This window comes from Schistocerca serialis, chromosome 8, assembly GCF_023864345.2.
Source record: "Schistocerca serialis cubense isolate TAMUIC-IGC-003099 chromosome 8, iqSchSeri2.2, whole genome shotgun sequence".
In the NCBI taxonomy this organism is placed as follows: domain Eukaryota; kingdom Metazoa; phylum Arthropoda; class Insecta; order Orthoptera; family Acrididae; genus Schistocerca; species Schistocerca serialis.
Window position 1 is genome coordinate 630,431,449 of NC_064645.1, and position 17,172 is coordinate 630,448,620.

At 40.3% G+C, this 17,172-nt stretch overlaps 1 protein-coding gene across 6 annotated transcripts in view; it reads left to right on the top strand.

Annotated features, from left to right (window-relative positions):
* LOC126417188 (ral GTPase-activating protein subunit beta) overlaps nucleotides 1-17,172 on the top strand; it is a 395,509-nt gene that overhangs the window by 95,890 nt on the left and 282,447 nt on the right. For 4 of the 6 annotated variants that reach the window (XM_050085090.1, XM_050085092.1, XM_050085093.1 and 1 more), the window contains one exon: nucleotides 11,764-11,931. The exons of the other annotated variants lie outside the window; for them this stretch is intronic. In XM_050085090.1, coding sequence (XP_049941047.1) covers nucleotides 11,764-11,931 — 168 coding nt within the window. The remainder of the gene's footprint in view (nucleotides 1-11,763; nucleotides 11,932-17,172) is intronic. 6 annotated transcript variants of the gene reach the window in all.

The window sequence follows — 17,172 nt, forward strand, 5'->3', positions numbered from 1 at the left end:
CCTTCCGGGTTACAGGACTGGAGTAGGTGGTGGTGGGAGGGTGCATTGGACTGGTTTTACACCGGGGGCGGTTACAAGGGTAGGAGCCAGAGGGTAAGGAAGGTGGTTTGGGGATTTCATAGGGGTGAATTAAGAGGTTACGAAGGTTAGGTGGACGGCGGAAAGACACTCTTGGTGGAGTGGGGAGGATTTCATGAAGGATGGATCTCATTTCAGGGCAGGATTTGAGAAAGTCATATCCCTGCTGGAGAGCCACATTCAGAGTCTGATCCAGTCCCAGAAAGTATCCTGTCACAAGTGGGGCACTTTTGTGGTTCTTCTGTGGGAGGTTCTGGGTTTGAGGGGATGAGGAAGTGGCTCTGGTTATTTGCTTCTGTACCAGGTCGGGAGGGTAGTTGTGGGATGTGAAAGCTGTTTTCAGGTTGTTGGTGTAATGGTTCAGGGATTCCGGACTGGAGCAGATTCATTTGCCATGAAGACCTAGGCTGTAGGGAAGGGACCGTTTGATGTGGAATGGGTGGCAGCTGTCATAATGGAGGTACTGTTGCTTGTTGGTGGGTTTGATGTGGACGGGCATGTGAAGCTGGCCATTGGACAGATGGAGATCAACGTCAATCCTTCACCTACACATCAACACAGCCAATGAACACACGCGTCAACTCTTATCCTTAATAAAAGTCCTCAATCTTTCCTCTCCCGCATCCACGCCGGCTGTTCAAAGCATCCTCCTACAGGCCAACCGCAAATTAGAACAGCATGCCACCCTCCACCTCAAAAAATTATCCAGTCTCCTGGTTTCCCACCTCCGGAAAGGCAACTCACTCACCCTTCACAAGCTTTCCAGCAAACCTCAACCTCCTCTCATTGCACACAAACCCAGTCTCTCCCATCTACTCAATCTCCCACTTTCAGCTCCGCTCCCTCCAAAACCTCAAAATTCCAATCAACGCAATCTGGAACCACAACACCCCAATTCAGTAGTTAACTTTTCCAACCAAACCTCTCTCCCAATCCGAAACCTCTGTCCTATCCAAAGGCCTCACCTTCAGCCCCACTCCCAGATTCAACCAAACAGCCCTCGTCAAAGATTTACTGTCCTACACTCGTAGTCTCTGCTGGAAATATCACTTTGCCACGAAGAAAAATGATCCTAATCCTACTCCTAATGATCCAATTCCCCAAGACACTATCCAAATTGAACCCTGCCTGGAACAGTTCCGTCCTCCGTCACAGCGGGACCCACCTCCTCTTCCTCAAAATCACCCTTTCGAAACCTTCCAGGAATTTCTGACTTCCAGCCTTGCTTCTCAATCCTTCTTAAAAAACCTTAATCCTACTCCCAACATCACCACTGCTGAAGCCCAAGCTATCCGTGATCTGAAGGCTGACCGATCCATCGTCATTCTTCCGGCGGACAAGGGTTCCACGACCGTGGTACTTGACCGTCGGGAGTATGTGGCTGAGGGACTGCATCAGCTTTCAGACAACACCACATACAAAGTTTGCCAAAGTAATCCCATTCCTGATGTCCAGGCGGAGCTTCAAGGAATCCTCAGAACCTTAGGCCCCCTACAAAACCTTTCCCCTGACTCCATCAACCTCCTAATCCCACCGACACCCCGCACCCCTACCTTCTACCTTCTACCTTCTTCCTAAAATTCACAAACCCAATCATCCCGGCCGCCCAATTGTACCTGGTTACCAAGCCCCCACAGAACGTATCTCTGCCTACGTAGATCAACACCTTCAACCCATTACATGCAGTCTCCCATCCTTCATCAAAGACACCAACCACTTTCTCGAACGCCTCGAATTCTTACCCAATCTATTACCCCCGGAAACCATCCTTGTAACCATTGATGCCACTTCCTTATACACAAATATTCCGCACGTCCAGGGCCTCGCTGCGATGGAGCACTTCCTTTCACGCCGATCACCTGCCACCCTACCTAAAACCTCTTTCCTCATTACCTTAGCCAGTTTCATCCTGACCCACAACTTCTTCACTTTCGAAGGCCAGACATACCAACAATTAAAGGGAACAGCCATGGGTACCATGATGGCCCCCTCGTATGCCAGCCTATTCATGGGTCGCTTAGAGGAAGCCTTCTTGGTTACCCAGGCCTGCCAACCCAAAGTTTGGTACAGATTTATTGATGACGTCTTCATGATCTGGACTCACAGTGAAAAAGAACTCCAGAATTTCCTCTCCAACCTCAACTCCTTTGGTTCCATCAGATTCACCTGGTCCTACTCCAAATCCCATGCCACTTTCCTTGACGTTGATCTCCATCTGTCCAATGGCCAGCTTCACATGCCCGTCCACATCAAACCCACCAACAAGCAACAGTACCTCCATTATGACAGCTGCCACCCATTCCACATCAAACGGTCCCTTCCCTACAGCCTAGGTCTTCATGGCAAATGAATCTGCTCCAGTCCGGAATCCCTGAACCATTACACCAACAACCTGAAAACAGCTTTCACATCCCGCAACTACCCTCCCGACCTGGTACAGAAGCAAATAACCAGAGCCACTTCCTCATCCCCTCAAACCCAGAACCTCCCACAGAAGAACCACAAAAGTGCCCCACTTGTGACAGGATACTTTCTGGGACTGGATCAGACTCTGAATGTGGCTCTCCAGCAGGGATATGACTTCCTCAAATCCTGCCCTGAAATTAGATCCATCCTTCATGAAATCCTCCCCACTCCACCAAGAGTGTCTTTCCGCCGTCCACCTAACCTTCGTAACCTCTTAGTTCACCCCTATGAAATCCCCAAACCACCTTCCTTACCCTCTGGCTCCTACCCTTGTAACCGCCCCCGGTGTAAAACCAGTCCAATGCACCCTCCCACCACCACCTACTCCAGTCCTGTAACCCGGAAGGTGTACACGATCAAAGGCAGAGCCACGTGTGAAAGCACCCACATGATTTACCAACTGACCTGCCTACACTGTGAAGCTTTCTATGTGGGAATGACCAGCAACAAACTGTCCATTCGCATGAATGGACACAGGCAGACAGTGTTTGTTGGTAATGAGGATCACCCTGTGGCTAAACATGCCTTGGTGCACGGCCAGCACATCTTGGCACAGTGTTACACCGTCCGGGTTATCTGGATACTTCCCCCTAACACCAACCTGTCAGAACTCCAGAGATGGGAACTTGCCCTTCAGTATATCCTCTCTTCTCGTTATCTGCCAGGCCTCAACCTCTGCTAATTTCAAGTTGCCGCCGCTCATACCTCACCTGTCTTTCAACAACATCTTTGCCTCTTTACTTCCGCCTCGACTGACATCTCTGCCCAAACTCTTTGCCTTTACAAATGTCTGCTTGTGTCTGTGTATGTGCGGATGGATATGTGTGTGTGTGTGTGTGTGTGTGTGTGTGTGTGCGCGAGTGTATACCTGTCCTATTTTTCCCCTAAGGTAAGTCTTTCCGCTCCCGGGATTGGAATGACTCCTTACCCTCTCCCTTAAAACCCGCATCATTTCGTCTTTCCCTCTCCTTCCCTCTTTCTTGACGAAGCAACCATTGGTTGCGAAAGCTAGAATTTTGTGTGTATGTATGTGTCTGTCTGTGTTTCTATCGACCTGCCAGCACTTTTGTATAGTAAGTCACATCATCTTTGTTTTTAAATATATTTTTCCCGCGTGGAATGTTTCCGTATTATATTCATATCATTAAATTATTTAACAGTTACATTACAGACCCATACACATTCCCTGATACACTTACACAAGGAGTAACTTATCTGAAACCTAAAGATCAAACAGGCACAGCAAACCCAGCTAAATATCGCCCCATAACATGCCTACCAGCAATATTCAAAATATTAACTTCAGTCATTACACAGAAATTAATGACACAAACAACACAGAACAAAAGTATAAATGAAGAACAAAAAGGCTGCTGCATAGGACCACAAGGATGTAAAGAGCAACTGATAATAGATGCAGAGGTGACATATCAAGCTAAAACTAAACAAAGGTCGCTACACTACGCATACATTGATTACCAAAAAGCTTTTGATAGTGTACCCCACTCATGGTTACTAGAAATATTGGAAATATACAAAGTAGATCCTAAATTGATACAGTTCCTAAACGTAGTAATGAAAAATTGGAAAACCACACTTAATATCCAAACAAATTCAGATAATATCACATCAAAGCCAATACAGATAAAGCGTGGAATATACCAAGGAGACTCATTAAGTCCTTTCTGGTTCTGCCTTGCTCTGAACCCACTATCCAACATGCTAAATAATACAAATTATGGATATAATATTACTGGAACATATCAACAAAAAATCACACATTTGCTATACATGGATGATCTAAAGCTACTGGGAGCAACAAATCAACAACTCAACCAATTACTAAAGATAACAGAAGTATTCAGCAATGATATAAATATGTCTTTTGGGACAGACAAATGTAAGAAAAATAGCATAGTCAAGGGAAAACACACTACACAAGAAGATTACATATTGGATAACCACAGCGACTGCATAGAAGCGATGGAAAAAACAGATGCCTATAAGTATCTAGGATACAGACAAAAAATAGGAATAGATAGTACAAATATTAAAGAAGAACTAAAAGAAAAATATAGACAAAGACTAACAGAAATACTGAAAACAGAATTGACAGCAAGAAACAAGACAAAAGCTATAAATACTTATGCTATACCGATATTGACCTACTCATTTGGAGTAGTGAAATGGAGTAACACAGAACTAGAAGCACTCAATACACTTACACGATCACAATGCCACAAATATAGAATACATCACATACATTCAGCAACAGAAAGATTCACATTAAGCAGAAAGGAAGGGGATTTATCGACATAAAAAACCTACATTATGGACAGGTAGAAAATTTAAGAAAATTCTTTCTAGAACGAGCAGAAACTAGCAAAATACACAAAGCAATCACTCATATAAATACATCAGCTACACCACTGCAATTTCATAACCACTTATACAACCCTTTAGATCACATAACATCAATAGATACGAAGAAAGTAAATTGGAAAAGGAAAACACTACATGGCAAGCACCCATATCATCTAACACAACCACACATCGATCAAGACGCGTCCAACACATGGCTAAGAAAAGGCAATATATACAGTGAGACGGAAGGATTCATGATTGCAATACAGGATCAAACAATAAACTCCTGATATTACAGCAAGTGTATTATTAAAGATCCCAATACCACAACAGATAAATGCAGACTTTGCAAACAACAAATGGAAACAGTAGATCACATCACAAGCGGATGTACAATACTAGTAAATACAGAATACCCCAGAAGACATGACAATGTAGCAAAAATAATACATCAATCACATACAAGTATGCACCACAAAATGTACTGGAGAATGATGAATACAAATTATACTGGAACAGAACCATTATAACAGATAAAACAACACCACATAACAAACCTGACATCATACTCACCAATAAAAAGAAGAAATTAACACAACTAATCGAAATATCCATACCCAATACAACAAATATACAGAAGAAAACAGGGGAAAAAATTGAAAAATACATCCAACTGGCTGAGGAAGTCAAGGACATGTGGCATCAGGATAAAGGTGACACTATACCAATTATACTATCAACTACAGGAGTCATACCACACAATATCCATCAGTACATCAACACAATACAGCTACATCCAAACTTATATATACAACTACAGAAATCTGTAATTATTGATACATGTTCAATTACCCAAAAGTTCCTAAATGCAATGTAACATATACCATACAGTTAAAAGGAAGTCACGCTTGATCAAGGTCCGTGTCACTTTCCATTTTTAACCAGACATAACATCTGAGAAAGGAAAGAAATAATAATAATAATAATAATAATAATAATAATAATCTTACACTATATTTTGCTCGTCCTAATGTGAAATTATTTGTGTTAGCCGTACAGACTTTAACCCATTTGATTTTACATTTCACTTCTCTAAGTGGGCGGTACATGAACTTACTTCTGGTTATTGATAGGTTTTGAAATTGTGAGGCTGCAGGAATTGTGAGGCTGCAGGAAAAAAACTATATACATTTCAGAAAACATGATACTGACAGAAACACAACAATACAAAGTAGATACAAATTGAGAGGCTGTGAAAAAGAAAGGTCTATATACGTTTCAGGATACAGATACAAATTACTATTCCAAGAGGACCGTGGACTTCCGCAATTACTACAATTGCTCATAATAAGAATCATAAGTATCCAAACACTTCTGATTATAACAGGCTGTTGCTTGAGCAACATTTCTTGAAATGTTTAATGTGTTTGCTGTATACAGCGTTTTAATCTTTTGACTATTTGCATTTGAATCTGCATAGGCCCATCCGGATTTAGGTTTTCCCAGAACCACTCCACACAAATGCCATGATGGAAAGGGCATGACTGATTTACTTCCCCATCCGTGAAACTATCCAAGGTTGTACTCTGTCTCTAAGGACCTCAGTGTTGATGGGACATTAAATCCTAATCTTTCTTCCTTTCTTTCTTTCTTCCAACTATTCATTGTCAATGAAAATATTTTTCTATGCCTCTACATACTTATGAATTCCCCAATGACTCACTTCCTGATCTGTGTCCTTGAAGAGCATTTCACTTAAAAATTTATCAGTAAAATTTTAACATATATTTGCTTTTGTAAATATGTGACATATATTTTGGTTTTTATGACATACTCTAAAGCTTCAGGGATCTTCTGTCTATGGATCGAAAGAAGAAATGGACCTCTTCACCTTATCCAGTACCCTGTTTCATTCTTGTGGTAGTGTGATGGTCATCCTTCTGTTGGAAATAAAATTCCTCATTATTGTACTGTACATGAATGGTAGGGTAGACAAGTGGCACTTGTACCTTAAAAAATTAATAGTCTAATTAGGACCAGACATAAAATTGTACTAAATTGACTTCATTTCAACGAAAGCCTGTGACGTAGCTGCACACAACTACATGCAATAATTTCATTTCATTGTTCCATTTAATTTAAACTATGTGTAATTTAACAGAACAGTTTTCTCCCTGAAATCCTCATCCTCATGTCCTATGTGCTTGTAAAACTGGTAGACTTGCATTTTGTGATTAGGATGATCCTCATGTAATATAGCCACCTGATATTGCAAGAATTTCATGTCAAACTCCTGATATCCACTTTCTCATTTGCACATAGTTTGCTGACTGCAAAGATCTTTCAGAACTAGCATTTTGTGTATCATATGCTGTACCACAAATTTCAAGTTTTCTGCAAATGTGTCGTATTGTTAGTCATTTTCATGACTCCATTCTGTGTTGTTGACTGTTACTAGAAGACCCTTGTACGGAGCTAATTCTCATGGCTAGACATGGAGTGCATAATACCCGGACAACAGACCCCTTTGTTGAAAGGTGATGAAACTGTGTGGCCAGGTAGACTACTGAAACTGAAGATTTAAAGTATTGGTCTTCTTTGTCTTTTGTTTCATTATCCTCTAAACCTAATCATGGAATTACTTTTTGATATTTATTGTGTTACTGTTTTGTTTTTACACAAATAAAAAAGGAAGTGTATTTTTAAAATTTGATATTACTAATACATTTTGTAGTTTTGGACTTGACAGAGGTCGCTATTGTTATTTCATCTAGTGCCACAAGATATGGTTTGTACTTAAATGTTTCAAAGTTGAAGATTCTAGAGGAAATAATTTTTACATATATCATTGTTTTATTACACAATAATTGACTACTTTCTTTGGGTTCGAGTTGTATATCTCACCGTTTCCAGAATTCGTCTCTTTCTTTTCTTCCTTTCTTTCTTTTTAGTATGTATACACACTTAACAGTTCATTCAATAATCCAAACAGAAGAGGAATACTTAACAGTAAGAAAGCTGGAAGTTACATGAGACACCTCTTTCATAGATAAGACACACTTTATTACATTTCTCTCTTTGAATTGTAGTCTGGTGCATACTTCCACCTCAAAGATTTATGCTGATATTCTGTTATATAGTTCTTCAGTTTGTCATTTCCGGATATCAGCATTGTGCGCGACTTTAATGTTTATCATTGATACTCTCATTCAGAGTCAGCATGCTCCACAAATACACTTACTATTATATTTCTTTATAATGGGAGTCAATTTTTGCATGGTCTCAACACTTTACATTATAGGTCTACTATGTACAACAGAACTGGCCACAAACAGTTTCTTAGAGATATTCATGTTGTTAATAATAGTGATCATATTGCCCATTCTGAAGCTGCCCCAGTGTTGCATACCCAACTGATGATTTCTCACCATTGAGAGCTGTTCTTATTTGTCTTTTGGAAAAACCACAATGCATTCATATCTACTTATATGTGTTGCAATTGTATTTTTTGTTTACCAGGTCATAGTGTGCCACATATCAAAGTTTGGATGTTGCTACCATATTATGTAGTCTTGATTTTGTGAATGAAAAACATAATCTTAGTTTCAGTGTTTGTTATATATGAGGGTTTTATGAAACAATGGTTTGACATCAGGGAAGTCGTCATACGGAAGTACATAATGTGTTCTGTAATAGTACAATGAAGTGATGTGTGCATTATATTACGTGTATAGGTCTGCATATTTGGTTTATAATCCTTTTAATAATGTGGAGTGACCTGTTTTCTTTTCATGACATTTTGTCACTGCACATGCACTTCATCACTTGAAATTATCTAAACGTTTATGCTGACGTGGCTAATAGATCCCTGAATACTGACAGTTGTGAAATAAAGTAACATAACAAGGTAGCATGTGACGTATAGGATATTGTGCAGTAGTCAAACTCGCACTGATGTGAGAAGTACTAATCGTATAGTAAGTTAATAGCACCCTCCCTCCTCCCTCTTCCCTCCTTCTCCCTCCCACTCCCCCTCCTCCGCTACTCACCCTCCCCCCTCCTCCCCTCCCCCTCCCTTTCCCCCTGTTGATTCTTCTTTTAATCCTTCTTTTCTCTCGATTGAAGAATTACTTAATTTGTAGTCAAGCCATAGAGAAATATAATACAAGAATTTCAAAAGAAAAGAGGAAATGTTTGAAAATAATCATAGTGTGCTTATATTTGAATTGTTACAATTGTGTGTCTGTTACATGAATGGGAGCTGCTACTTCTTTGAGAGTATCAGTGATTACCAAAGAAGTCTTTTGCTCAACGTTGACCTGAAAATTCTCATATATGCTCAATGTGAAGTTTGCCAGAATTCAGAATTTTTGGTTTAGATTATCATTTATTTTAATAACCATATGGTCAGCCAGTAAATGTGTGAGTAGCTTTTAACAGTTAATTTGTTTTATGTATGGCCACAGAAAATTCTTTGATTTTTAGTGTTTGGTGAATGTAGTAAACTATCTCCTCCTCTTTCCACAAAAGGAAATCATAAGAGGTATAACTATAGTAGGAAAGTTCTGGGAGAACATAAATAGTCCAGGAGTAAAGGAGACTAGTCACTGAAAAGCAGAAGCGTCCAGTCGTCAACAGGCATACATAAAAAGACAGAAAGCTTGCTAGCTTTCAGAGTAAGTCCTTCCTTAAGCTAAAGTGCACACACACAGCCCAGCCCCCTCCCCCCCTCCCCCCCTCCCCGCCACTTCCTCCCCCCCCCCCCCCCCACCATTGTGTGTGCACATGCTTGTGCTCCTACATACTTGTGCTGACTGGATGCACATTGCCAGGAATGCATTTCGGCAGGTGGACTAGCCTGGGGTGGGGGTTGTGTTGGGTGGGATGGGGTAGCTAGAAGGAGAGAGAGGGAAGAGGGGTTGAGGTTGGGTAGCTAGTGTGTTGGAGGGATGCATCTGGTTTGTTTATTAGGAATGGGAGAGGGAGGAATGGCAGGAGTGTGGGCTAGGAATGTGATTCACTGATGTGAGAGACAGTGGGAAGCAGAGCATCTTGAAGGCGATATGGGGAGGTGAATTGGGAGGGGTTGATAAGAAGAGGAAAGTCAGCTAAAGGAGAGTGAGGCCAGTACAGTTTCAGGAGTGTAGGCTGTATTGCAAGGATAACTCCCATCTGTGTATTTAAAAAAAGCTGATGGTGGAGGACAGGATTGAGATGGCCCATGTTGTGAAGCAGCCGTTGAAATCTCAGCTGCATGCTGTGCTACTGGGTGGTCTATTTTGTTTTTGGCTACAGTTTGACAGTGGCTATTCATTCAGGTTGAAAGCTGGTTGTCTGTCATACCATCTTAAAAGGTTGTGCAGTGGTTGCAGCAGAGTTGGTTTATGAAATGGCTCCTTTCACAGGCAGCACAGCCTATGAAGGGCAGAACTGGATTACAAAAGGCCTGAGTGGGTGGGTTTGGCAGGTCTTACTTCCGGGTCTTCCACAACTACGTGCATCTGAGCACAGTGCTCTCGATTTCAATGGCTGCTGACCGACCCAGTCCAGTTGGATGCTTCTCTCAACCACGAACCTTTTTTAACTGTGTAGATGGGAGTCATACTTGTGACACATCCTTTGCTCCTGGAACCACTCCAGCCGGGTGTCTACTAACAGATTGACCCTCCACCCTCAGCATCCCCTTTCTTTGTCCTATTGCTCCCTTCACTCCTTCACTTCACTTTGTGCTGCCCCCCCCCCCCCCCCCAGCTCTAAAACACATGCATCACATGGCTAGCCTGTGCTGCTACCATTACTCCAGCCCACATTCCTAACCAGCTGCCTCCCTCCAAACCACCAGCTACACATCCCCAACCCCTCTTCCTGCCTCCCTCTCCATCTAACCACCCCACCTGATGCAACACTAACTTGCCATAGTCCACCTGGTGAATTTGCACTCCTGGCATCGTGTGTGCAGCCAGCACTATCTAGGGGCACAGGTGTGTGTGTGTGTGTGTGTGTGTGTGTGTGTGTGTGTGAGAGAGAGAGAGAGAGAGAGAGAGAGAGAGAGATTGTACTCTATATCCAGAACGGATTTACTCCAAAACCTCAAAACCAAGCAAGTTTGCTTTTTTTGTGTATGTTTTCCATGAATAAATGCTTCTGCCTTCTGAAAAATTTTGGGAGGTATACAAGTAATGGAATGAGTACAACCAACCACTCACCATGGTGTACAGTGGTTATGCATGTAAAAAAGAAGCTCAGTATTGTGTCTTAGACTCCTTACTATTGTGTCTTAGACTCCTTACTATTCACACACACACACACACACTCTTACTCTGTGGCCCATTGCAACAGCCTGGCTACCTTTCATGCACTTATTGCTGAGGTGTTGGAATAAATCTGTACTGATTCTCATGGCTCTTATGTCAGCTAATCATAGTTTTGTCATTAGTGATAAAGACACTTGCTGATTTGAGATTTTAAGACACTGTGAAGTACTTGCTTTTCTTAGGCAACACTAACCTTAAAACATGTATGTATTATAGCTATAATAGAGACTGTGCTTTTTCATGTGCAATGGTGGATTCAACTAGTGTATTCCGCAGTATTCTTAGTGACCATAGCAAACTCTTATAGCTTAAACAAAATCTCTAGATTTCCATGAATTCTTTGTTGTACTTGTGTTTTACTCATTGTGTGTGTTCATCCTCTGTCTTCTTTAATTCACTATGTGCACACTTTAATGCAAGTCTTTTCATCAGCCTTTTCCTTTTAGTAGTAAGATGTTTTCCACCTGCATGTTTGGTGTAGGCATTGCATAATGAGTGTATGGCATGCAAGTGAGAGTGGGAGCACTGAATTCTCTTTCAGGCATAGCGCAGCCTTTCCTCTGGGAAGAAGGTAGCTGTGGAACTGGCTCTCGTGACAAGAAGGAGGGTGCCTCTTCCCACCCTCCTTCTGCTACTCACTCTCCCACCCCTCCACCCCAGCGGAGACTGGCCAAGAGCTTTAGCGTTGCACCTTCTGCTGTCACAAAGGGTAACTATGGTTGTACTCGGTTGTACTCTTAGTCTGCTGTCTGGGTGAATGTAAGACTGTGGCTGCACATTTCTGTAGAGCGCATTAGTGTTTTATGCCAGTATATGCACTGTTATAGCAATTTTTTAGCTTTGTTACTGATGAAATATATTTTATTCAGTTCAAACGTTAAATCTGCATTCGAAACTTTTTGGCAGATGAATCGTGTACTGGACTGGGAGTTAAATCTGGGACCTTTGCCTTTTGCAGCCATGTGCTTTACTGACTGAGGTAAAGATACGAGGTTTGAGTCCCAGTTTGGCACACAGCTTTAAGCTACCAGGAAGTTTCAAATTAGTGCGCATTCAGCTGCAGAGTGGAAATTCTTTCTGGAAAAAAGTCTACATTTGCTTTTGTGTGTTCTGTTGCTAGTGTCATGTGTAAAAAGTAAATGATACATCAGTTATACATAAATGTCTTTATTGTCTTTTTAGGTCACAGTTTCTTCATCAACATAATCTTATTTTCTGTTAATAATTAATTTAAATATTACAAAAACATTATTTTTCAAACTCAGTCCACTATGTCTTTCTTTACCATACTCTATTAATTTGAAATGGATTTTCTCCTGCTGAGCATTTTCTTCATGTTTTTGAAGAGAAGATCATCACAGAGTCCAAATTTGAGGAACTGAGCAGATGAGATAATAGTTGACCAATTTTAGTTACGGTGCCTGCAAACATTAGAATGAATGCATTGTTCTGATGAATGAAAATATTTTCCCTTACTAAATGAGGTCACTTCTCCATGAGTTTCTTCAGCAATTTATCCAGTAAAGATGTACAGCTATTTTCTCCTTTACCAAATAAATGCTACACAGTAAAATCATAGCTTTATGATGTTACAATGCTAATAATAATTCTATTATTATTAACCTCTTCAGTTCCACTTGACACTGGACTCGCATTCGGGAGGACGATGGTTCAATCCCGTCTCCGGCCATCCTGATTTAGGTTTTCCGTGATTTCCCTAAATCGTTTCAGGCAAATGCCGGGATGGTTCCTTTGAAAGGGCACAGCCGATTTCCTTCCCAATCCTTCCCTAACCCGAGCTTGCGCTCCATCTCTAATGACCTCGTTGTCGACGGGACGTTAAACACTAACCACCACCACCAGTTCCACTTGCATAAAAAGATGTGTATCCATCTAATATTTCTAGACCAACAAGATTAAGAAAATGTAATTGTTTTCAAAAGTTATTGGATAAATTTTCCAGAAAAACAATGGGCTGTACACAGCATGGTGGCATTCAAGGTAAGCAAATTATAAAAATGGTGTTGGATAAAACATCAATTTTATATTTTATAAACTTGTAATGGAAAGGCAACCAGTACAAAGAAATCATTTAATTACATCATGATTCATGGTAAACTAGTTACACTTTGATTCAGAGGATGTTCTGTGGTACGCAAACCTTGTGGCTTGCATCATATCATAATAAGCTTTGAAACAGTCTCTTTCACAAACACAAGTGAACATGATATTCTATACAGTAGACTCTTGCTGTTATGCTTTCACACCCAGGCATTCTGCAAAGATGAGTCTTATCATCACTAACAATCTCTGACATTTTTAATACTCATGCCTTCCTTTTGGTTAGCATGGATGTGACACCACGAATTTCTTTTTGTTGGAGGGCAGGATACTGCATCTGTCTACATTGTACTCAACTGTGTCATTATGTGCCCCCTTTTTCAGCATGGAGCAGCCACCCAGGCCTTAATCTTGAACTTCAGGCAGACCATTATTTCTTTGCTCTGAATTTTCAGAGCAGTGCAGTCCAGTCTGTAATCAAAAAATGTGGCAACAAATGCAAAACAACAAATAAATAAATAATATTGAGCAGACTGTCCATTTCCTAGTTTTTGCAGTTTGCCTTTATGCTGCAATGATATGTCAAATAAATGGACGCCTACCATATTAGCATTGTAGCTTTCAGCAGTGTGTGGTATGTTGATGCTGAAATACTTTCTGCCTTTCTTTGACCACCCACTGCTTGCATTGTATTACATGCATTTTGGCTTCCACAGATGAAGGAATGATTACTGCTTTGTTGACATAGCATTTGACAACAAATTTGTTTTCTTCCAAAACAGCTCCTTCAAAAGCTGGAGCAGGTGGCAAGGGCTCAAACACATCTGTGTGGTGCCAAGGAGGATTACATCATTGTTGTGGCAGAAGTTACATTTGAGTCCTCATCAGATGACAAAAGTACACATATTGTGTCTGTACACATGAAATAACATCATGTTCTAATAGGCTCTAATCAGTGTTGAATGGCTTCTCCAGCTCATGACATATCTCATCTTCTGACACTAAGGAAAGTTTTTTTCTACTTTTACTTTCAGTCAAGTCATTATTCTTTTATTATAACTATTACTATCATTATTTATTATTATTATCATTATTGCAGCAACTACTTCACTAATTATGCACCAAAGCGTAGAGGAAATTAGTAACAAATGAAGAAAAGTTTTTACAAGATACAAACCTACTGTGTTGTACACATGTACAACAGAAATATGAAACTTGTCCAAGATAATAGCAGTAACTACTACCTTAGTGCTACAAGGGGCTAAATTCCGCTAACATCAGTTGACAATAAATTAGTATCATTCAAGATATTTATGATGTGAATAAGTGAATAAAAAGGCACACTTACAGAACCTTGACATTGTTTTGCTATTGTTCTATTGTGTGTGTTAAGTAAACAGTTGTCAACTTCAGTAACTGATGACACAGACCACTGAAACTTGCTGTAATAGGTGGCAAGGCCTCATGAAAGGTGAGAAAACTGTTGACACATGTATCTTTAGCATTACATGGATTCTATATGCATACAAAAGTTTTACCTTGTTCTGTGTATCATTTATGAGGTTAAGGCCACCTGGGAATATACTGTTCAGTGACATAGAAGGAGTCGCACATCTTTATTCTGAAAATAATATCCCTATAACTTTAATATTCCCAAGAAATGATTCCATAACTTATTGGTGAATGGAAATTTACAGATTAAACTAATTTCTTCATATCTACAGTATCTATAGGTGTGATCATACATAGTGCAAATGTAGCTGAACCAAGCCAATTATTTAATTTTATGGTGTGTTTTCCATTGATTCTATGGTGTATGTTTCCCAGTTATAGGGATCATCTGTAGTCCCAAAAATTGAAACAGAGTGAGGTGATGCATTGGTTAGCACACTATACTCTTGGGAGGACAACATTTCAAATCCAGCCTGTCCATCCAGATTTAGGTTTTTCATGATTTCCCTAAATCACTCCTGGCAAATGCCAGGATGGTTCAATTGCTAGAGCACGCACAATTTCCTCTTCCATCTTTGAAACGTTTGGAGCTAGACCTCTGTCTCTAATGACGTTGATGTTGATGGGACATTAAACCGTACTTTCCCTTTTTTCTTCCAAAAACTGAACACTATCTACTACTTGTAGTTTGAATACATTATTTTTATTTCTTGAGTAAATACTGAATGTTATGTGCCAGATCATGTCTGTTGATGTTGTTCTCTTTTCATTAAGAGCAGTTTCAGTGATTTTTATTCCTACACTTAAGATATCTGCAAAAGGCCAAAATGCCAAAGGACTTAAAGTCCACGGCGTGTATGTGCTGTGTAACACATATTTGATGGCTTTCTATCAGGCATATAAAATTTAAACCTTCTTTATTTAATTTTTCACAATATTTTTAACTTTTGTGCGAGAGTACAATGGTTCACACAATGAAACCCCTTAGCTAAGACTTAAATCTTCCCAGTTGTAATAATTTCTGCTTTATATTTTCTAATTTGTGATTTATAAAAGTGAATATTAGATTAATTGCTTGAATAACTAATGAATTGGTACTGAATTGAACTGGGAAAAAAAGAAATTTATGGCACAACATGACTACGAGAAGCAAACAGGTGTTAGGACACATCTGGAGGCATTGAGGAATCATCAGTCTGGTAACTGGAGAGGGGGGGGGGGGAGATGTTGCACTAAGTATTCATAAATTGTATTGACTCCTTTATTAAACTACTAATGTTGTACATATGTCACCTTGTCTCCTGTGGCTTCTACCTTTTGCTGTTGGCCATCATTTGTATTCATAGAGAGATTTCCAAGGCTGTTAATAGCCCATTTATTAAATTCTCCATTCTCTGAAAGTTCTACATTCCTGCCATCTTAGCATTCCATCTTAGCATTCCAATACCTATGGAGAACATTATATAGAAATTTTATAAGGACACAAATTAAGTGTCCATACAGAACTATGTTGCTGACGCCATTAATACTTTAATCCAGTAGTTGAATTTCAAATGAAATGTGTTACTGATGTTACGACTATTAATGTTAATCTGCACACTGTAATTCAGATGACGAGACTTGTGTTGTTTAATAGAGGAAAGTGGAATTTAATCATTCACCAGACATCATTTCCTTTTCCTCGTGAAGTTCATTTTCACATTCTTCTTTCAGCTCCTTACAATATATTGCACACCTTTGACATCTGTTACTTCACATTATGCAAGTTGAAGGTGGAGGGGGAAGAAAGGGTGGTGAAAGGGAAGGGAAACAGTCAATGATGTCAGCTGCATTGGAACTGTATGCGGAATAAGCAGTTGCAAGTGAAAATTTGTGCTGGTCTCGGATTTGGACCTTGGATCTCCTTATTACTAGGCAGTAACATTAACAACAACACCATTCAGACACCATGTTTATTGCAATTGTGCAGACTATCTTGGTTACACCTTCCAGCCGATTCACACTCACACCTAGTGCTTGTCCATGTCCTCCATGCTCGCTACTTTGAGATTCCCACAGGAGGTCGAACAAAATCGTGCGCATGCGCTGGAGGTGATAGATTCACCCATCGAGGGAAATAACTTTTAATAACGTGTTGTGCCTGTTCCTTTGGTCATGTCCCAAAGAACAGACACCGTGTGGAATCTCCAATTGTGATACACATAATGTAAATTGAAGGTGGAGGAGGGGGGTGGGGGGACAAAGGAAAGGAAAGAGAAGCGAAGGAACTATTGACGCCAGTTGCAACGGGGCTTTATGTGGAATCAGCACCGACAAATGAAAATATATGCTGGACCAAGATTCGAACCTGGGATCTCCTGCGTAATAGGCAGTTGTATTAACCACTGCGCCGTTTGGACACAGTGTTCATCACAATTGCGCTGACTATCTTGGCACA